At 53.9% G+C, this 22,469-nt stretch overlaps 1 protein-coding gene across 4 annotated transcripts in view; it reads right to left on the bottom strand.

The window, feature by feature from the left end:
• TPCN1 (two pore segment channel 1) overlaps window positions 1-22,469 on the bottom strand; it is a 60,845-nt gene that overhangs the window by 15,380 nt on the left and 22,996 nt on the right. For all 4 annotated transcript variants that reach the window (XM_058691193.1, XM_058691192.1, XM_058691191.1 and 1 more), the window contains 10 exons: window positions 13,372-13,499; window positions 8,138-8,314; window positions 7,632-7,745; window positions 6,696-6,826; window positions 5,735-5,823; window positions 3,948-3,982; window positions 3,409-3,467; window positions 3,036-3,135; window positions 992-1,108; window positions 612-736 (listed from right to left, as the gene is read on the bottom strand). In XM_058691193.1, coding sequence (XP_058547176.1) covers window positions 612-736; window positions 992-1,108; window positions 3,036-3,135; window positions 3,409-3,467; window positions 3,948-3,982; window positions 5,735-5,823; window positions 6,696-6,826; window positions 7,632-7,745; window positions 8,138-8,314; window positions 13,372-13,499 — 1,075 coding nt within the window. The remainder of the gene's footprint in view (window positions 1-611; window positions 737-991; window positions 1,109-3,035; window positions 3,136-3,408; window positions 3,468-3,947; window positions 3,983-5,734; window positions 5,824-6,695; window positions 6,827-7,631; window positions 7,746-8,137; window positions 8,315-13,371; window positions 13,500-22,469) is intronic.

Genomic DNA, 22,469 nt, shown 5'->3' on the forward strand with positions numbered 1-22,469 from the left:
TAGATAGCCAGGGACAGAGCCTCCTCTGGCGGAGGACTGAATGGAACAGCTGGGACTGCGTTCAGCCCAAACAGAGCTCAGCCGCTCGCGTTTCTACAGCTGGCCCTCTTCCTTCCCCGGAAACAAGGGTTCGGATCATCTGCATTCTGGAAGACCAGGACTGCCCACACACATCTCAGGGCCAGTTCTGGAGGTTCTGCCAGGAACCGTGGTCAGAGGGCGTGTGTGTGTGTGTGTGTGTGTGTGTGTGTGTGTGTGTGCGTGTGTGTGTGTGTGTATGCGTGCTCGCCTGGCTCTGTGGCTCCGCTCGCATGGGATTACCCCACCTCACTCAGGACTCGAGAGTGAGTGGCAGAGCCGGACCATTTCACGAGACGATACACTCCCTTTTTTGTCACGCCAGCTGGAACTGGGTTTGGGTTGGACTGCCGTTACTTGTGAAAAGAAACCGGATGAACGAATGCCATCTACGTGTGTAAGAATCTCTGTGGCGAAAACTAGTCTCTCAGAAGCTTCTTTGCCCACCCACCTCCTGGGGCCCTTGCCCGCCCCAGCTCCCTCGTGTGAACACCTTGTCCAGACACCCCGCCCCACCTGGCGTCCACTCTTACCTGAGCAGAGATGTGTTGCTCTGATTCAGGGCCTTGAAAGTCAGGTAGCGCTCCCTGGCACTCATCCGGGGCCTGTAGAAGCGCATCAGGCCTTCAAATTGCCTGTAGGAGACGCCGGCGGGCCTCTGCAGGGAGAGGACAGAGGGCCATGCGAACACGGGGAAACACAGAGCCCAGACTGCCCTTCCCTTGGGGGCCGCCACTCCGGACGCCCAGGACAACGAGGGATCCCAGGGCATCTGGCTCTTTCGGGTTTTCCCAGGGGCAGAACTCTTGGTTTCTAAAGCTGCCGGCCCGGCCGTGCTCAGGCGCTACTCTGGGCCAGCGAGAGAGAACAGGGACTGGTCCCCTCCCCGGCCCCACCCCCCACTCCTCCGTACCCGTTGGCTGATGAGCAGGCGGTAGGCATGCTGGATGGCGGTTCGCTTATGCAGCAGCAGGGACTTGAACTTGCGTTTCTCAATGTCATTGAAGGTATCGAACACCACGGCCAGAAGCTGTGAGGGAAGAACACAGGACCTGGCTCCCCTGCGTGGCGGGGCCTGAAGGAGTCGGGGAGTTCGTCCTCTGCCTCCAGAGGGTGCTCTCCCAGCCACCCCAGAAGGGGGGCTTGAGAGGACCCTCCCACCTGCCCCTCGGGGATACGGGAAGTTAGTCTCCAGGCGTCTGCAGAGGAAGCCACCCGCGGCCACTTGTGAGTCTCCTCTCTTGGGATACGTGAAGACGTCATTGTATTTTCCCTGGTCGCCTCTCTCCACCTAAGCTCACGCCTGGCTGGGCAGTGTTCTAAGGGAAAACAGCTAGAGGGGCGCCCTGGATTCTATACCCAGCCTGATGGCCGGGGAGCCGCTGTCCGCCCCAACCTCGGAGCAAGAAGGAGCGTCACGGCACAGGACGGTCCTCCCTCGCCCCCTTGTTCCCTCCCAGTCCCGGGGAGTCACGGCTTCGTGCACAGCCCCAGAAATCAGGGCAGTGAGGTGGCCTGCCCTCCAGGGCACAACAGTGCCGGGCTGCCCAATTCCAGGGCTGGAATGTTTACGACACAGTCTGTACTATCACAGGGCAGCGGGAGGGCGGGATCAGATCTGAAAGAAAGCTTTTTTGGAAACGCTTTCTTTTTCTCTCGAAAATATCTTGAGGGACACTCCCTGGTCTTTTCCATCCCTTCGAACTGGTCCCCCATTTTTCCTTCCTTTAGATCAAGGGAGGGGCAGCAAACTTTTCCTGGAGAGGGACATACAGCAAATGTTCTAGGCTCTGAAGGCCAGATGGTGTCTGTTGAAAGTATTCAACCCTGTAGCCGTGGCACGAAATCAGCCGCAGATGATGCGCAAACAAATGGACGTGGCTGTGTGCCAATAAAACTTTATTTATAGAAATCGGTGGTGGGCTGGCTTTGGCCAGCAGGCTGCAGTTTGCTGACCTGTGCCCTAGATTCTCACAGCTCGAAATATATTACAAATGAAAACAAGTCAGTTACACAGAATATCTTTTTATGATTCTAAACCGACAACAGGATATAAGAACTATACCACATATAAAGATAGATAGGATTTCAAGTTTTTAGGAGACTTCCTAAGTCTGCCCCAGGGGAGGTGCTCTCCATTTCTACCCTGGGCCAGCGGAGGAATGCTCTTCAGAAGGATACAAATAAATACAAGCTTTGACAAAAGCCTCTGCCGACAGTCTGGCATTGACGTGTGGTCTCGACACGGACCTAATGGCCTCATCCTAGGGGCCATCTGCTGATGGGAAGAGGCTTTCTGGTGGCCAGCTGGGCCTCCGCAAACACCTCCAAAGTTCCCAGGGTGCGCGGGGACTGGACGTTCTCCTTAGCAGAATGCGTCCTGGATTGCTTTGCTAATGGTTCCCGATCAATGGGGTGGAAACAGACACGTGGGTGCAGTAAGGGGGAGCGGTTAAGGGCAGATCTCTGGGATCGGACCAGCTCACCTGGCCACCCCGAGCTGTGCAGCTGTGAGCAAGTTGCTTCGTCAGTCTGGCCCTCAGTCTCCTCAGTTACAAGCTGAGGATCATAACAGAACCTCCAGAATTTTTGTGGAGAATCATTTAATCCTCACGTACGGAGCACTCTGCCCGGTGCCTGGCAAAGGCTTCGTTAGTGCCAGCTTTTAGAGTCGTTGTGACACACATCTGCTGGAGGACGAACGGCCCCAGGGCACCCTGACCTAAGGGCTAGCTCCAGGACTGAGAGCCACGGCAGTATCATCCCAGGGGTACCCACGGGGAACCAGCTGAACTCAAGTCCCGCCAGGGCGTCCGCCACCGCACCACACTTGACCACAGCCTGGGACCCCATCCCGGACGGAGGCCGACAGCGGGCCGGACCTCTCCATTCCCGCGGTGCCCGGCGCTGTGCCGGCTGGGACGGCTGCTCCGGTGGCACGACGCACGCTCACTCACCAGGTTCATGATGAAGTACAGCTCGATGGAGAGGTAGACGATGAAGAAGACACAGGACCAGGGGTTCCGGGAGTAGGAGGGCATCATCACATCTGGGAAACTGGATTTGCAGAGCATCACCGCAGGGCCCCGCGGCTGCCTTCTCCCTTTCTCTATCCTCACGGAGGACATCTCTCCTTTCTGCCTTGCCAGCCCCACCCCCACCTGCCCCTCCTCTCGTCCACGTCCACGAGCTTTGAGCTCAATGGGCCACCCCCATCCCTCACAGTGTCCCGAGCACCTGTCTGCCCTCGGGTGTGGGATATTCTTGCTGAAAAGAGAAGACCCTGGGGCACCAGCAGAGGGCCCAAGCCAACGCAGAGCCCAGACTCACTTGGCTGTGGTCAGAAGGACAAAGAGACTGACGATGCTGTTCTCCAGGGTGTTGAAGTACTGGAGGGAGAGAAGGCAGGCTGCGATGGGCCACCTGGAGTGCCCGCCCTTCCCTCCCCCTCCCCTCGCCATCCACTCTCCCTCCTCCCAAGGAGTCCTAACGGATGGCGGGGCGGTGAGCGAATGCGGAGTCCAGCCGCCTCCAGCCTTCTCGAACTCTGTGCTTCCGGCAGAAGCAGACAACCGGTGGGACTGTTTTCCTAGAGAATCACATGTCTGCGCCATCCGTTTGGCGCCCCTCCACTGTCCCTTCACCAAATCTGTTCCAGACCTGATCCTGGAAGCATGCCTCTCAAGGCAAGGAAAGGGGATTCCCTTTCAGGGCTTAAGGAAGGGACCAGCTCAAGTGTCGTCCCTCAAGGAGCCGTAAGCCGTGCTGAGAAACCTTCCTCATGTGGCCGGGGCGTCAGGCCGGCCCCCTCGTCTGCGGGGATAGGCCCCAAATAGAAGAAGAAACAGATAAACACGGTGACTACTTACGGGGTCCGAAGGATTAGAGGAGAACAAGTAGAAACCTACACGGGGGCAGAAGACACACAGATAAAAAGGGTTAGAGCAGAGGTCCCAACCTGACATCAAAGGACTGCACAAATAAATGTAAACGAGTGCTGGGGGCAGAGGGAAAGCATCAGGGAGTGGTGGGGACAGCAGCACTCTGGAGAACACGCGCTCTGTCCAAAGGAGCAGGTGTGACATGTGGCCCAAGAATCAAGTCTGCTGTTTAAAGAGGCTGGATGGGGGCGCCTGGGTGGCTCAGTCGGTTGAGCGTCTGACTTTGGCTCAGGTCACGATCTCACGGCTTGTGAGTTTGAGCCCCGCTTCGGGCTCTGGGCTGACAGCTCGGAGGCTGGGGCCTGCTTTGGATTCTGTGTCTCCCTCTCTCTGCCCCTCCCCTGCTTGCGCTCTGTCTCTCTCTCCCTCAAAATAAATAAACATTAAAAAAATTTTTTTTAATAAATAAATAACCTTAAAAAAAAAAAAAAAGACTGGACGTCCAGCATGTTGAGGAGTTAACAACACTCTGTTGTGTATTTGAAAGTTGCTCAGGGAGGTCTTAAAAGTTCTCATCAGAAGAGAAAAAAAAATTTGCAACTGTGTGTGGTGACAGGCGGTAACTAGATTTACTGTGGTGGTCCTTTCACAATAGACACAAATATTAAATCGTTCTGTTGTGCGCCTACAACAAATACGATGTTGTATGTCACTTATACCTCCATTTTTTAAATTAAAAAACCCATTTTTTTCAAGGCTAGAAATCTGTATTTTCATGTAATAAATCTAATTTTCAAATGTTGGCTCAACATTTTCAGACCAAATCAAACTCATCCACAGGCTGGACAATTCCAAGTGACAATTCCAAAGAGATTCCCCCTTGATATAGCCCAGGGTCCTGGGGTGCGAACACCCTAGGTTTCCTCCCTCCTGGAATGGGCTATTGCCCTGAGTCCTTGAAATCCCGAGTGGGAAAAGGGAAAAGTTCTGCCCTCAAGGTAATTAGCCCCCTTGGAGCACAAAGGAAGTTCTACAGAGAGTGGGGTGGTCGGGTGGAGGGTCGGAGGCGAAGAGGGAGCCAGTGGCCGATGCGTGAGCGTTCACTATAGTGTGACATGTAATGGTGAAAACGCCCAACAACGGAAGAAACCACCAAAGAGCAACTTGCAGGAGGGGCCCCACACACATCATGTAACCATTTCTATAAAATGTTTATTTGTTTAAATTTTTTTTTAATGTTCATTTATTTTGAGAGACGGCAGGTGGGGGGGGGGGAGAGGGAGAGTGGGGGAGGGGCAGATAGAGAGGGAGACACAGAATCGGAAGCGGGCTCCAGGCCCCGAGCGGTCGGCCCAGAGCCCGACGCGGGGCTCGAACTCACGGACCGCGAGATCACAACCTGCGCCGAAGTCGGCCGCCCAACCGGCTGAGCCGTCCAGGCGCCCCATAACATATTTTGATATGCACAGCAATACCACTTACTTGCTGTTTCAGGAAATATAAAGTATAGCTAGAAAGATACGTGTGGCAGTAGTAGGCTTAGGTCGGGGGGGTACCTCTGAGGGGAAGGGACTGGGGGTCATGAAAAGATACAGAGGGGCTTTGCATTTTACTCCTAAGACTTCATTTCCTAAGCCGAAGGTCGTGCGTGTTGCACACGTGTAAAAGCTTCCTGAACTTCTCCAACTGTCAGAGTGAGTTCATCTTCTACCACGAATTTGCTCCGGGGGTGGGGGTGGGGGGGCCGTCAGGGCCTCGGGGCGTGGGGAACTCACCAAGGATGGCGAAGATAAGCATGAAGAGGAGCAGCAGCAGGAGAATGTCCATGAAGGGCGGCAGAGATTGGAAGATCTGTCGCAGGTTGCTGGGGAGACAGCAGGGCCGGAGGGGTGAGGCGGGGAGGGGGCGCGGGCCCAAGTGGGGGGCTGTCTGGGACTCCACGGGCGAGGCGGGGGCCGGGGCTCCCGACTCACACCACACTAAGGCCCGCGGCACCCTGGTTTGTGACGTCACGCTCGGCGTTTTCCCAGGGGACTTCCGCCCGGGGGCGACGGGGAAAAACCGGGCCAGGTACGCCACACACAGCCCCTTCCTCCTGCTTGCGGAGCCCAAGCAGGCAAGGGCCCTGGTGAGTAGTGGGGGGAACAGCAGAAGGCCAAGCGCATGGCCTTGGGCACCGAGCTTCCAGGAGCAGGATGCGCAAAGACATTTCAGGGCCACCTAGTCCTGGGACACTCGTTTCCAGCTTTGGAAACAAGTACGGGCCAGAAGAACGAACTGCCCAGCCTGCTCTCTCTCAGCACCCCAGCCAAGAGACTTTCCAGATGGGGTCTGCAGCACTAAGCTCAACTCCAGGCTCGTGGGCAGGTTTGAGTCCAGCCCCCGGGCTCGGGGAGGGGGTCAGCCTGCTGAGTCACTCAGACTTTGTGCAGTTGCCTGCTTTGAGAGGTCACTGCTGCTGTGTTTGGGCAAATAATGTGTCCGAGAGAGGAGCCAGCCCCAGGAGGCTGCAAATAAGATGGGAAAGAGCCCCGGACCCGGAGCCAGGAAACCGAAACCCTAGTGGAGGACCGCCTTCTGCCCTGTGCGGGTCCACTTCGAAGGAAGTGAGCGGGCGTGTGTTCTCCCAGCGTGCAGAACTGATCCCATCGCTACTTGACTCGCTGGGTCCTGCTCCACAGGCCCAGAGGTCCAGGCCAGGCCAGGATAGCGACCGTCTCGTCCCCCGGGCCTTACCGCCGGACGCCGCCGCAGTACCGACAGTCCACGAGGAAAATGCAGCGCAGAGCCCGGGTCACACGCACGTGGGATGTCTGCCGTACCAGCACCACGATGGCCTCGATGAACTGCACCACCAGCACGGAGGTCTGGGGGTGGACGGGCACAGAGCTCCATCAGCTCCTTCCCCAGCCCCCACCTGCACACCACGAACAGAGGGCTGGCAAGATCCTGCCCACTCTGGCCTCGAGAGGCCCTTCCCTTCTCTCCAGCTCTCTCTCAGCACCCCCCCACCCCAGCCCCCCGACATCAAGCAGCCCCTGGACACAAGCCCTCTGGCTGCTGGCACAGATGTATGGCCCCGGGGGGAATGAAGCCCTGCTCCCAGCAGCTCATCGGCCACTCTGCCTGGCCACATCTGCCCACCCTCTGCCTTCAGCCCTCCCCATTCCCACCGGGAAGGCCCCTGACGTCTGCAGGGCATCCTGATGTGCCATTCCTTGGGCACGTTCTCCTGGACAAGCGTGCATGCTTTTTACATGGCAAAGCGCACTCTGACTCATGCCTACTCGCTGCCCGGAAGAGAGGGGTATGTTACTGGTTACTGATCCGCGTGGGCTTGGAGGCCAGACAGACCTGGGTTTGAACCCCAAGCCTTTGGGATTTAGATCCCATTCTCGTCTGGCTGGCAGGGTGTAAACTAGGAAGAGTAACACATCTCCCGCAAAGGCTGTTGTGCCGATGCCGGGCACACGCTAGGTGCCAAATCACAGTGGCTCCCGTTAGCATCCCCACGACATCCGGGGCGAGGCTCGGCAAGGCTCGGCAAGGACAGGGCCCCAGGGCTGCAGTGCCGAGTGCGGGGCTCGGCCCACGGGGGATTTGGAATTGAACTGAAGATACAGGCCGGAAGCTGACGTGGGAGAAAACGCCGTTCGGACACGGACACATCACCTTGACCATGGTCCGTCTGTGTCGGATGAAGGTGTGGAGGCCCAGCCACCGCAACTTCATGCAGAGCTCAAAGACAACCACCATCAGGGCGAACAGCTCCAGGGTCGCGTGGACCTGCAAGCAGATGGCAGGAGGAGGTGTAGCCCCACCAGTCCCCTGGCCTCCCGGCGGTCACACCCGGCTACCTTTTCCCCTGACGTTGCAGACGGTGGGCGGGACCGCAGCCAGGTGCACTGCTCCCTGGAACCAAGGTGTGGCCCACAGCCCTCCATGAGCCAATCAGATGGCGCCCCCCTCCCGCCCCCCCCCCCCGGAAGGTACCAGTAAGCCCAATCACAGATGGCATTCACTCCAGCAGGGATCCCATGCAAGACTGGCAACCCAGTGCTGCTCCCGAGGCCTCTGTGATGCCCCCCGCACACACCCGGGCCTCTCTGTTCCAAATCCACCTGGGGCATCTGCTCGACCAGAATGTTCCCTCCCGGGCTGGCCAAGCGCACACTCACGTAGATGCCGAGCCGGAGCGCGGGGACGGCGGGGGCCTCACACAGGGAGAGCAGCAGCAGGAGCAGGGCCGTGGACAGCTCCATCAGGTAGAAGAGGTGGTTGTGTGCGAAGAGGTAGGCCGCCAGCGCTTTGGCGTTCTTGGGGTGGGTGAAGAACTTGTCATTATTCTCGCCTTCCTGAAGGAACGAGAGCAGTGTGGGCAAACGGGCCTCGAGGCGACACAGCACCAAAGAGGTGCCAGGGGCTGGGGGAGAAGGAGGGCCCTTGGCGAACGAGCGAAGTGTCGAGCCAGGGATGGAAGCCGATGGGAGACCAAAAGCATTGTCTTCACCACACTGCACCCCGGTCAGGTCCCTCAAGAGACTGGCTTCTTCCTCAGGACCGCCTGGAAGAATCAAAGAATAAAGAGTCCCCGAGAGAACGAGAACACAGGCGGCACGTGTGAGCCCCTTAGCGGCCAAATTCCGGCTCTCAGAAGCTCCCGTGGGTTGTAAAGGGCCGGGGGTGGGGGGCGGGGGGGAAGGAAGCAAATACAGCTGAGTCCTGGCTTCCCTGCTCCTCCCTGGACGATGCGGAGAATGTTTCTTCCCCTTCTTCAACTACCAGTGGGCTATAACCCGCGTCCTTACTCACAGGGCTCCTGTAGGGCACTTAGGATGTCTGGCATACAATAGGCTCCCTGTTGATATTACCTGCTATTATGATTATAAATGATACTAACATTGAGAAAAAAAGGAGCCTGAGACTACCTCTATATATACACATATACATATAGTAAGTATAGTGCTGAGTTGAGAGCACCTGCCTCTTTCACTTCTTGACTCATCTCCTTTCCTAACCCCTCCACAATGACAGGCCTTGCCCTCATTCCTGAGCTCCGACAGTGATGGGACAGGGGCTGACCTTGACCAAGGTGCCCACCCGGCCAGGCACCAGGCTCAGCCCCTTACCTGAGCCCTGGACACTCCTTTACTCCTGACCACATCCCTCTCTGGCAGGGGCTTTCATTGTCCCATTTGACAGACGAGAAAATCGCGGCACAGAAGCTTCAGTGGCCCCTGAGCTCACAGAGCCGCACAATCACCAGATTGTGATGAGCCTCCTGCTGATGGCAGGGCCCCGGGAACGGTCCACTTGTGACAAGCAGATGACACCCTAGGGCCAGTGCTGACCCTCCCTGTTAGGGTCAGCCTTCTGGTGGCTGCGGGGAGGAGTCTTCGCTGCCCCCCTGTAATTGGTGGGCACAGTGATAAGGGTCACCCCACCCCATCAGCTCTCCCCCATCAGCACCCCATCCAGCAGCCAAAGCCGGCAATGTTCCGCACACGTCGTCTTTAGTGCTTCTGAACTAGGGGCAACCCTGCCCCGGCCCCCGCTTCCTCCACCCCATCCCGGCCTGGAGACGTTTGTTCATCACACCTGGGGGTGCTGCTGGCAACCAGCGTGCAAATTCCAAGGATGCCACTAAACATCCTAAGATGCACAGGAGAGGCCCCCGTGCCGAAGAGTTACCCAGCCCCAAACGTCAGCAGTGCTGAGTTGAGGGCACCTGCCTCTTTCACTTCCAGCACGAACACTCAGCATAGACTCTTCCCACGGGCTTCACTTCCTGGAGGGGAAAGTCGTGGAGCAGGAAGGGACACCCAGGCCCCCTGACCCAGAGCCCTTCTGGAAGCTCTCCAGCTGTCTTGGAATGAGGTCAGACCTTCAACTATTCCAGCTATTCGGCTCCTCTGGGAAGAGACCACCCTCTCCGTCCTCACAACCCTTATTCCGGGGAGGTGAAACTAACACACCACAGTGATTCCTGCGGAAGAGGCAGCCAGGCTGGAGGAAGAGCGGCTCTGGGCCGGGAGGGGCACGCTGTGCGTGGAGAGCGTGGAAAGCACTCTGGCCTGGTGGGCTTCCGTGCCACCCCGAGGCCGCTTCAGCTCACCAAGCCTGTGTCAGGACAGCAGGAAAGGCCGGGGATGCGGTCCAGTGCTCACCCAGCACGATGCCTGGCACACACAGGAGGTGTTTAATGGATGTTTGGGAGGATGATCCACGCCTGTAAGAGATCACCTCTCCAGACCCCAGCCCGTCCTGGGACTTCCCAGTAGCTGGGAGGTGGGGAGCTCTGACCTCGGCTGCAGTTTGCAGGGTGGCTTTGAACGAGTCACTTCCCTGAAGCCAGAGACATCACTAGCTTCATTACCAAAAAATAAAGGCAAACCACAGACTCGACAGGGGCAGGCCAGACAAAGGGAACAAACATCCCAGCAGGCAGACAGAGGGCAAGCCGGCAAGCCTCACTCGTAGCCCTGTGATCTGTGCAGGGCTGTGGTTTTTACCACCACCGCCATGGCCGGGGAGGTGGGGGGGGGGGGGGGCACACAGGGTGGCCCGGGAAGCTTCTGGTTCGAATTACTAAAAAATGCAATTCTTGGGTAACATCTTCCAATAAGTAGCCAGGTCTGGCTAGAGGGAACCACCAACAAGGGGGGGTGGGGGTGGGGGTGCTCAGGCTTTACCTCCAGGACTTGGAATTGCCAGGAGAGCAGATGAGGTCTCCACCAACAAGGATAGAGGAAAATACTACTCACATCACTGGATTCTGATCCAAACCCCAAGGAGAACACTGGCCTTATGTCCTCACTGCGAGGTGCCAGGACCACAGAGCACCCGGCTCCCGAGGGTGAGTGAGTTAACAGGTAAAATTTGGGAAGAGAGGAAACCACAGGCCCCAGGTATCTTCAGAGGAGCAAGGGGCCAACTATCCGAGCGTACCCACAGCCTGGTTCAGGGGCCATGCCGCAGCTCAGCGGCAAAGCAGGAAAAAAAGACCGTCTGACACCAGCTAAACCCACCCCACGTGAAACAGCCGTGAACTACCGTTCAGAGGCGTCTGAGTTCTGCTTGGATTTTTATTAAAAAAAAAAAAAAAAAAAAAAAAGACGCGTTGTTGGTAAACATAATTCAAATAATACACGGGATTACAAGGCAGTACAAATTCCGTCAGCCAAAGATAATCACCTTTACGAGTTGGATGAACAACTTTCCAGATGGGAATGGGGATCTATGCACATGTGCGTGCACACACAGGTGTATGTTGCTAGATACGTATATGAACCCGTGTGTGTGTGTGTCTGGATGCACAAACGTTACGTAAAAATTATCATACTATACTTGCGGTTCTGTGGCCTCTTTTTCCACAACGGGGGCCCATTTTCAAGTGGATACACGTGGCCAGGTAAAGAAATAAAGCAACAATGTACAGAAGAGAAGCACTGTTTGAGATGAGCTGGACGTGGTTTACATCCACGCTCTGTAACTTATTAGCTGTGTGGCCTTGGGCTCCGTTAGCCCCTCTGAGTGTTGTCTGCTTGTCAGTGAACGGGAGATGATCAGACCACCTTGGAGGGTTGTCAGACTGACCAGCAGGTGCCCACTTCAAGGCAGATATTTTCATTACTGATGTTCTCACCTGCTTAAGGAGTGAAGGAATTACCAGACTTCTCAAGTCCCCCAAGCCATCCTAACTCTGTGTTTTGATCCATCCTGTGCTTAGATAGCGTCTATTCAACCTTAAGGTGACAGTGCACAGAGTGACCCTGCGGCACCCTTCCAGATCACCGACAGGCATGTCCGAGCTTGCCAAAATGTCCCGGAAGCATTTCTATTGTTTTCACCTGAACCAAAATGTATCTGGTGAGGAACACAGCTTATGTGATGCTGCATAAAACAAGAGAAGCATAAAGGGAGCTGAGCAACTATGAAATGACTATCCGAATTTAATGAAATCTTTAAAACACACACACACACACACACACACATATGCATACTTGCAATGTGAGAGCTGCTTCAAAGAAAAAAGATTAGGGAAAATTATTATTCAAATGAATTTAAGAAAAATTCCACTTCCCCATCTACACGCTTACTCAATGCACACAGGAAACTGACATTTTACGGTGACAAGAATGGCAAGATTATAGTGACTAATGCTACAGACGGTGAGACAGGCGGTTAAGAGGCAGTCTCCCCTTTGGACAATATTTGATCGCTGTACATCAAGGGCCCTAAAAATGTTGCTTCCTTCCATCAGGTAAATTCCACTTCTTAGAGGCTTTCCTAATAAAATAATCCTGGATCTTAAAGAGAGAAAGAGAGAGAGAAATAGCTCGATGCATGGATTGTCCTCGGATTTTAATTTATAATAGGGAAATGCATAATATATAATAAGGGAAGTATAAAAGATGGGAAAATATCCAGCCTTTTCAGGACAGTTTACATAAATTAGGATCCATTTATCAGATATAAAGTCATTAAAATTTGTTTCTAGGAATTTTAATAAACAAGAAAAAAGCTTCTGTCACACACTATAAAAAAAGCAGATTATACAACTGTACATATCACGTGACTTTAAAATTACTTTACAAAACACAGAAAACCCCTGTATTATTCTTTTTTAATAAAATTTTTTAAGTTTATTTATTTTGAAAGAGAGAGACAGCATGAGTGGGATGGGGCAGAGAGAGAGAAGGATAGAGAATCCCAAGCAGGCTCCATGCTGTCAGCACAGAGCCCGACACAGGGCTCGAACTCACAAAACGTGAGATCATGACCTGGGCCAAAATCCAGAGTCGGACGCTTAACCGACCGAGGCACCCAGGCACCCCTTATTCCTAAATAATGTTGACAGTGACTCAGGTGAATGTTTTTGCCACATCCCCTTTGTACCTAAACTTACTGCAGTGGGCATGTATTACTTCCATAAAGAAAGTATTGTTTTTATTGAAAAAAAGAGGAAAAACAAAAACAAAAACAAGAGCCAAGGAAGAAATAGCAAATGTGAAAGCAACAGCAAATTAGGCAGGAAAGGAATAAAGATCTGTCTCTAAGTTCCCATACCAGGCCGACCAACCCCTGCTACAGTATTATGTTATTTCAAGAACTCCCCCTCGAGAACTGACCGTCAGTGCCTGAGAATGGGGAGCGAGGCAGGGAAGGCCAAGCGGACAGACTCAGGGAACCTTGGGGACAGGCAGGGCCACATACTGGGAGTCACAGGAAAGCCCACGCACATTGGCCTCCCTGTCTGGGCACGATCGGGTTGGCTCTCCTCACTGAAAGTTGAGACGGGAGCAGGGACAGGAACAGGAGCCAGAACTGAATTTCTGGGCACGTAGCAGAGGCCCGGGTACCCTACTCGACCAACAGGCACCGAGAACAGATCCTGATCGGAGACGCTCACCTGGAGGTAGATTGCTGCCTCTTGATAGTTGATCTCCCAGTTGTGTCCGGTGGGACTCGATGGGGGACTCTCACCCCCTGAGCCTAGGCTGGGGGCCCGGGAGTCGTGGACGGCATAGCTGCCTCCATCTGCGTGGGAAGAAGAGAGTGATTCACTCACGACCCAGGCTCAAAAGGATAAAGACACCATTCACCAGAAGAAAAGGCTCGTACGCTCACACATATATCCCGTTATCTACAAGTCAACGCTGGATCCCGTGTGATAATAGCAAGAATTAGCACGGCTAGTTAGAAATGTTTTTCATTCTCTTGTTAAATGAAAAAGGCAAGTGCAAACGAGCACATATAGTATGCTATCTTTTGTGTAAAGAAGGGAGGAAACAAGAAAACATACAGATATCTCTCTTTACAAAATAAAGAAAACAGGAAGGATAAATTAGGACTCCCAGAAATCAGTGACTTACAAGGGGAGTGGGGAACAGCGTAGAAGTGTTCGCTCCCTTTGCGTGAGTGATCTTTTTGTACACTTTTGACTTTTGGAAGCATGTTAACGTTCCACTTCGTTGAAAAATAAAAATAATCGGATTTGTTCCCCGGTGCCGGGTCCTCTGTTGCTTTTCCCTGCTGACACCCATGCCCTCTTTGCTTCCAGTAACACTGATCCCCACCTGCCTTTGGAGAACATCCTCTCCCTACTTTCCACCCATTCTTTGCGTCTGGCCGACTCCACCCCTGGCTCCCGGGCAGATGACATACATAAAAAGCGCCTCATCTCCCCGGCCAGGGACTGGTACAGGGAGGGTGCTGTCCCAGGCCCAGCCAGTGAGGGCTGAACTTGGGATCTTTTCCTGGACCACCCAGGAAGGAGGGGCTCTTTCTCTGTTGCTGGAGGTAGCTGAGGAAAGCCTGCCTGAGAAAGGAAGCCGAGAGAGAGAACAAAAGAATCACAAGGATAACATCAGCTGCACCCCTGGGATCAAGCTGTGCCTGATATCCACCTCTTAGCGTTTCCAAAATCTGAGCCCATAAAGATCCTTTTATATTTAAGCCTGTCTGAATTGGGTTTGTCAAAACCCTCAAGTGTGTCTACTGATACATGGTAAGCAAAGGCACCAATTGGGGAGATTTACTATCATCTAGGATAAGAGTTCGGTTGCCCACAATTCACACTCAAACTGACCCACCTACAGGAAAATAAAGAATGAAATATGTTTGGATAAGGAGATAGGCAGAGATGACAGGAAGGAGATATGTAAAACTCACAAGCCAATCGGAAAGGGCGGGAAACCGGTAGGGTTCCTAGGGCTGCAGGGTCATAACTGGTCCTTTCTGACCTTGCACTGCCAGCCAAGGTCAGCTGGATCCAACAAAGCTCTTCTCCACGCACTTTCAGAAACCATTTTATTTAGATATATTGGACACACAGTAAAAATGCACAATTTGACATGTTCGGATACATGCACACACTTGTGGAACCATCACTTTCATCAAGACTATACATCCATCACCCCTTCGTGCCCGCCCCCGCCCATCATCCCCAGGCAACCACTGATCTGTTCCGTCACTATTGGATGAATCTGCGTCTCTTAGAATTTTACACCGACGGAATCATGGAGCACGTATTCTTTTTTTGTTTGGCTTCTCTCTCTCAGCATAATTATTCAAAACTCATCCGTGTTGTATGGTGTGTGGATGGCTCATTCCATTTTTTTTTTTTTTTTTTTGCTAAGCGGTACTCCCTTGTATGGACCTATCGCGGTTGATCCATACACCTGTTGATGGGCACTGAGCTTGCTTCCAGTTTGGGGCTGTTTCAAATGAAGTTCCTATGGACATTCATGTGCAGGACTTCGTAGGGACACATGTTTTCACTTCTTGTGGGTAAATACCTAGGGGTGAAATAGCTAGGTCGTATGTTTAACTTTTTAAGAAACTGCCAACCTGCTTTCCAAAATGACTGTACCATTTTACACTCCCACCTGCAGTGCAGGGGGGTCCCGATCTCTCCATGCCCTCACCCACACCTGACACGCTCAGTCATTCTTACTTCTGACCATTCTAAAAACTGTGTGATGGCATTGCACGGTCTTAATATCAATGCTTTCACTTTGCATTAGGACTAATATTATTGAGTGTCTTTCCATATGCCTGTTGGCCACATGTACGTCTTCACTGAAGTATCTTCAAATCTTTTACTTGTTTCTTCACTGGGTTATTTTCCTATCTTTGAATTTTGAGAGTTCTTTTGTATATACGCATACATATTCTCTAAATATACACAAGTCTTTATCTATTATTAATATACTTACTCCAGCTTTTGATTATTTCTTTTGACGACTGATTAGTGTGGCTTTCTCCACTCGTTTACTTTTAATCTCTTAGCATCTTTATATTTAAACCATGTTTCTTTTTTTTTTAACTTTTAAAAATGCTCATTTATTTTTGAGGGGGGGGGACAGCAGGGGAGGGGCAGAGAGAGAGGGAGACTGAGGATCTGAAGCAGGCTCTTGCTGACAGTGCAGAACCTGATGTGGGGCTCAAACCCATGAACTGTGAGATCATGACCTGAGCCAAAGTCAGCAGCTTAACCGACTGAGCCACCCAGGAGCTCCTAAACTGTGTTTCTTGTAGGCAGCATACAGTTTGGTCTTGCTTCACCACCTCCCGCCCCCATCTGAAAATCTCTGCCTTTTAATTGGAGAATTTAGGTTACTCACATTTAATGTAACTATCGATATAGTTAGGTTTAAATATATCATCTTTGCTATTTATTTTTATAGTTCTCCCATCTGTTCTTTGTTCTCTTTTTCTGCCTTCTTTTGGATCACTGAGTATTTATTATGATTCCATTTTATCTCCTTTGTTGGCTTAGCTGCAAGACTTTCTTTTGTCACTCAGAGGTCACTTGAGGGTTTAGAGTACACATTTTTAATTTACCGCAATCTACTTTCAGGTGATCATATGCCACTTCATGTACAGTGCGCAAACCTTTAACAGGACACTTCCCTCTCCCCTCCCAACCTTCAGGGTTCTGGAAGTGCAAGGGACTTCCAGTTCACAAACTTACTCTGGATCCAGCTTCCTCTCCATCGCTAGGATGTGTAAATAGGACAATCTTTCTGGAAGGAACTGCACCAATGAGGCATCTAAGTAATGAGTGACAACTCTTGCAGGCTCCGTGCTCCATGCTGATGTAATTTACACAATCCCAATCTCATCATCATAAATTCTACAGCCTGAGGAGGTGAAGCAACTCACCCAAGGTCACACAGCTCTAAGGGGCCGAGTCGGGATTTGACCCGGAGTAGCCTGGCTGCAAAGCAGGTGCATTTAACCACTGGGCTATACTACCACCTTCTAAGAAACAGGAGTCTGGGAGGAAGGACAGCTGCCAATGGTTTTGAACTAGTGACAGCACGCATTTGTTGAGGCTTACTGCATGCCAGAACCTATGCCGTGGCAGGTTTTATTCTCCAAATATAGCCACAGCACGATCTTTCATCTTACGTGCCCTTCCAGAACCTTTGCCACTTCCCCAGATGGGCGGCGCCCCTGTGTCTGTCCTGAAACCAGGTGAGCCTCTGTGACTGCCTTGACCGGTGTACGATGGAGGACAGAGTGCTGGTGGCTTCTGAGGCCAGGTCACAAAAAAGCTTCCTCCTTTTTCTACTGGGACCCTTGCTCCTGGAACCCAAACACCACGTTGTGTGGAAGCCCATGCAGCTGGTGGAGAGGCCCGTGGAGGAGAAGCAAGGCCCCCTGTCCCCAGCCCAGCTGAGCCCCCCCACAGCCAACAGCCTGCACCACCTTGCCAGTCAGGTGAATGAGCCACCTCAAAACCAGATCCCCGAGCCCCGGACAAGTGCCCAAAGTGACACTGCGTGGCTCAGACATAAGCCCCTCCATCGGGCCCTGCCCAAGCTGCAGACTGCTGCACAGAAGATCTTAAGAGAATATCTGCTGTTAAGGCACTAGGTTCCAGCGACAGATAACCGACGCATGTCTGAGTACTTTATGCCAACTGAGCTGTTTAACTCTCACAACCATCCTACGAAGGAGGTACTACTGTTCTACCTCAGACTTGAGGAAACTAAGGTGCAGGAAGGCTCGGTACCTTCCTGAGGTCAAGCAGCGGGTGGCGGGCAGGGCTGGGATGCCAAGCTAGGTGACTGGCTCCTAATCGGTACCCTTCAAGCCGCTCAAGGGTGAAAACTACAGCAGCAGGTTCCCTCACTAGATGGAGGTACAAGCAGGAGGTAGGACATCTGGCCGCAGCGTGCACTTGACCATTCTGGTCCTTCTACCCAGTGCCGACATTCCCCGCCTCCGATCCCAGTGTCTGTTTCTGAAAGAACTAAGCCCGAGGCGGAGACGCAAGGAGGTCAAACCGCCTTCCCGGACGCGCTCACGTGCCTCCCACGTAGAAGCTGCGGGCAGGCCGCTGAGTGGTGCTGTGATCTTGCGTGCCCGTCGTCCACGACCTTCACGTGCCACGGCAGGAGCCTGTGCCCGCAACACGGCAGTCCTAGGTGAAACGAGTGACGGGGCCGGTGCGGGGTGGGCGGCGACGAGCTCGCACAGATGGCAGCGGACATTAGCGCCACTCCCCCAGCCGGTGCAAGACTCTGGCATCTGCGTGAATCCCCGCCTCGGAGGCCCCCTGTGCGAGCCTCCCCAGCCCTTCCTCTCTCTCGGGGGTCTCAGCAGATGGGTCCAGCTTCCTCCGCCCAGCCGGGAGCTCCCTTAGCCCATTTCTGGTGGGGGAAGGCGCCTGGCCCGCCTCAGTCTCTCCCCTTTGGCCCTCACACTTACACTGCACACTGCTGTGACCAGTCCGCGTTTGGAAACTGCCACAGCGTCCCCCAGCGCAGGCACCTCACTCACACCCACGCCGGCGGGTTTTGCCTGGGAGCGGGTGCCCTGCGGCATCCCGAAGCATCCTGCCTTGGCTGCCATTTTCCCCTCGATGCTGCAAACAGCCCCCCTCCGGTCTCTGAAATCCACAGGGACCGCTGGTAAGACACACGCTCCTCGGCCACAGATCCCACTGGGCTGCCCGGTGTGTGACAGGAGACACGCCACAGGGCTGCGAAGGGCAGAACAAAGACCGGGGAGGGAAGGCCACAGGGAGGGCCTTTCTGCCAAACAGGTTGCCCAATGACGCCCTGGGCAGGGGGGGGTCTTTAACTGTCATGCTTGATTTGCTAAAGTAAGTTAATAAATGCTAGGCTCTATTGCAGCTGGGTACATCGCTGTTATTTTATCCCAAATAGGATCTGTAACTTGGAAATAGTTTAGTAAAAAAAAAAAAAAGGTTTTTTGAGAGAGAGAGAGAGAGAGAGCACGTGCGTGCGTGCACTGGCGCGCCAGTGGGGAGGGGCAGAGAGAGAGCCCGGCAGGCTCTGGGGTGCCAGCGCAGAGCCCGACTCGGGGCTCGACTCCCACAAACTGTGAGATCGTGACCTGAGTGGAAATCAAGAGTCGGATGCCCAACCAACTGAGCGCCCCCTTGAGTAAAATTATTTTAAATCAACAACTGCGTGGTTCATCCACCCGTCTGTTTGATGGGCGTCCCCAGGGGCGGAGGGCGGTGCTGGGCGCTGGGCGGGGACTGGAGGTACCTGGATGGCCCCGGAGGCAGCAAGTGCCCCATCACCACGGGGCCCCGACAAGAGGTTCCACAGCCATCCCACCCCAAACGTGGGGATGTTTCAACAGAAAGGAGGTTCCTCCGGCGAGTGGAGATTTGGACTAGCTGCCCTCGCGATTCCCAGCATCTATGTATTCACAGGTACATAGACACTCCGAGGGCACAGGCAGGTAGGGGCAGGTGGCCTTAAAAACAACTCAAATTCATGAGCTTCCCGTGAGGCAGAGCCCAGCCGCCTGGACCTGGCTGGTTACCAGCAGCCTTCCACAAATACCGCCTGGCTGCATGGATGGGGTCACAGCGTCTCTTAGCACCCAGATTCCTGCCCCTCCCCTGATGAACTGCAGCCCCACGGACCTACATAGCCCAGGGCTCAGCAACTCCGCTTCTGCCCAAATAACAAACTTAGGCACGTCCAGAGCGGGTTCCCTGTGCCAGGCGCCCTTCTGAACACCTCACATACATATTAACTTCATCCTCACGACCTGCCATTACTGTCCCCATTTTACGGACAAGGCAACGAACGGAAGTGAGTTTGAGGAGGATTGCTGTGGGGTTTCCCAGCACAGATTTTTGGATACTTTCTGTTGCTAATCTCAGAAAGAATGACTGTCAGGTCTGGAATGGATGGCAGAGACCACTTAATTCAATGCCCACCTTTCAGAGGTGGGCAACTGGGGAGCCAGGGACGGGGTGGGAGAGCCAAGTCGAGCACTTGGGCTTTCCCGGCTCATCTAGAGCCTTCCTCAACACAAACGCTGGTCACTCATCCTTCACCAGAGACAAGTGGCGGGTGGCTCCGTGCCCACTGGGCACACGGCTGTGAGACCCATCAAAGAGAAGCACTGGGGGGCGCCTGGGTGGCGCAGTCGGTTAAGCGTCCGACTTCAGCCAGGTCACGATCTCGCGGTCCGTGAGTTCGAGCCCCGCGTCAGGCTCTGGGCTGATGGCTCGGAGCCTGGAGCCTGTTTCCGATTCTGTGTCTCCCTCTCTCTCTGCCCCTCCCCCGTTCATGCTCTGTCTCTCTCTGTCCCAAAAATAAATAAAAAATGTTGAAAAAAAAAAAAAAAAGAGAAGCACTGGGCCTCGCACAGACCGCCATTCCCGTGGGCCGGAGCTCTTAGGATGCCCAGGGGGGCCGGGAGTGACTGACGGACAGGCAGAGGGTCTTGGTAGGGGGTAACAGGAGAATATTTTCCTGGATCTAACGTGCTGAACGGAGCAGCCATACCCATAAGAATCCCAGGGCAGGAGGCTCCTCGGGAGTCAGGAGGTTCACCCCTCATATGCCCTTCATTCATTCTGCTGAATGACCCCCAGACACTGGCTGTGCCTGGACCATGAGATCCCACAGCTTACCCCCTGCCACCCCCTGCCATGGCCCGAACCACCTCTTTCCCGGGGAAGCACAACCTCTTCTGCTGACTGGGCTCCCTACTTCCCACCCTGCCCCTGTCTAGTCTCTACACCGAAGAAGTCCTCTGTGTGTGTGTGTGTGTGTGTGTGTGTGTGTGTGTGTGTGTGTATTTTAAGTAAACTTTATAGTTCAGTATAACAATAATCCTTTAAAAACCTAAACCAGATGGTATCCCTTCTCTGCCCCAAATAGACCACAGCAGCCAGCTCCCGAGAAAACGCTGAAGTCCTTCCCTGGATTAAAACGGCCTATGAGGCCATGGGTGGCTCAGTTAGTTAAGCATCTGACCCTGGATTTTGGCTCAAGTCACGATCTCATGGTTTGTGGGTTCAAACCCCGAGGTGAGCCCTGTGCTGACAGTGCGGAGCCTGCTTGGGATTCTCTCTCCCCCTCTGCCCCTTGCTCACGCTTCTCTCTCTCAAAAAATAAACTTAAAAACATAAATAAATGAAGGAAAATGGCCTACGAGATCGAGATCTCTCACCCCACCCACCCTCTCGCTCCTAAGGACCTTTGCACTGCCTGTTCCCTCTGTCCTCCCCGGGCTTCTCGCATCTTTGGAAGTCACATCACTGGCACCCCCCCCCCCCCCCGTCCTCATGCTGCTCTGGGCTTCCTCCTGGGGCTGCATCGCCACCCGGCAGGGCATTTATTTACTTGTTGGCCTGCTTAGTGCCTGTTTCCCTGCCTGGAATGGCAGCTCCACGAAGACAGGGACTTTTGTCTTGTGGCGTCCCCAGAGCCCAGGACAGTGCTGGGCATGATGTAGGAGTGCTCAACAAACATATCCGAAGTGAAGTGAAATGATGCTTTTCCTTGAAGATTCCAGGAAGCGGGGTCCCAGGCCAGTGGCTGGAGGGCAGGGCCCAGGAGGAATGCACAGAGTAAGCTCCCTCAGGAGGGCACTGGGGGTGCCTGAGGGTGTTAAGGGGCACCAACTTGATCTCTCGTGTTTTCTAAAAATCATTCTTTTAAGACTTTGCTGGAGAGTCACTATTTTGTATGAGTAATTCAGGGCAGAACCTTAGAAAGAAAGGGAAAAATGGGACTAGCAGAGCCAAGAAAGAAGTCTCTCCTCCAGGGCGGACTTTGTTCTAACCATTCAACCTGGTGCTTGCGCAACACAGAGAACTTGGCTTGCTTACTAGGTCCCCAAAGGCAAAGCCCCACAGCTTGTTTGTGGCGCTTATACTCGGGGAGGGCTGAAAGGCCCTCGGGGCTGCAGGGCTTTTCAAGAAAGCCATGGGGGATTTCACGGAGCCCCCTTCACACCTGGCTCCAAGGGCTGGGCAGCACATTTAGAGATTATACTAGAGATTACAGAAAGGGCGCAAATGGAAGGCAGGGAGCCTCTGGCTTCTCCTGTTCAGTTTATAAGCAGCCCTCACGCAGAGGGGGCGGCCCTGAGGCCAAGTCCAGAGGGATTTTCAGTGCACCGCACAGCAAATGAGGGCGGGGGGCGGGGGCGGGGTGCTGGGGCACCACGTGGGTCCTAATTCCCTGCCTCCAAATGCTGCTTCCCACTTCCTAGGTTGGAAAAGTGGCCACACAGGGGCAATGGAAATGCTCCAAATCCCAAGTGCTTTATTGCTGCAGCATAAGGCATGCTCAAAGGCTCAGCAGCTTCCGAGAGCGGCAGGACAATTATAGTCCATAAAGGAGAGGAAGGCAGGGGTGCAGGGGGCACGTGACCAGCGACAGAGTCGAGGAGGCAGCCAAGCCCGGGGACACAGACTGTGGGCCTATAGTTCCGACAGTGGGGTATCTGGGGGCACAAGGCCCTGCTTGCTGGGGAACAGACACCCCAGTGGGCTTCCTTAGGAAACCGGGAAGTGAGAGGTAGTACAGGGACTCCTAGTTGCCCTGACTAGTCACCGGGGCACGAAGTGCCAGGGATAACGTGTTCCCACGTCCTGGTTAAAGCCTACGCATCGTGCCCGCTGGGTCTGCCGCGGATCGCCTCCCTGGGGAGCCTCAGGCCCCCGTGGCTGTAAGCAGCCAGCTGCCCTGGCCACCTACTCCTGCCCACCCA

The sequence above is a fragment of the Neofelis nebulosa genome, chromosome 11 (genome assembly GCF_028018385.1).
Source record: "Neofelis nebulosa isolate mNeoNeb1 chromosome 11, mNeoNeb1.pri, whole genome shotgun sequence".
Classification (NCBI taxonomy): Eukaryota; Metazoa; Chordata; class Mammalia; order Carnivora; family Felidae; genus Neofelis; species Neofelis nebulosa.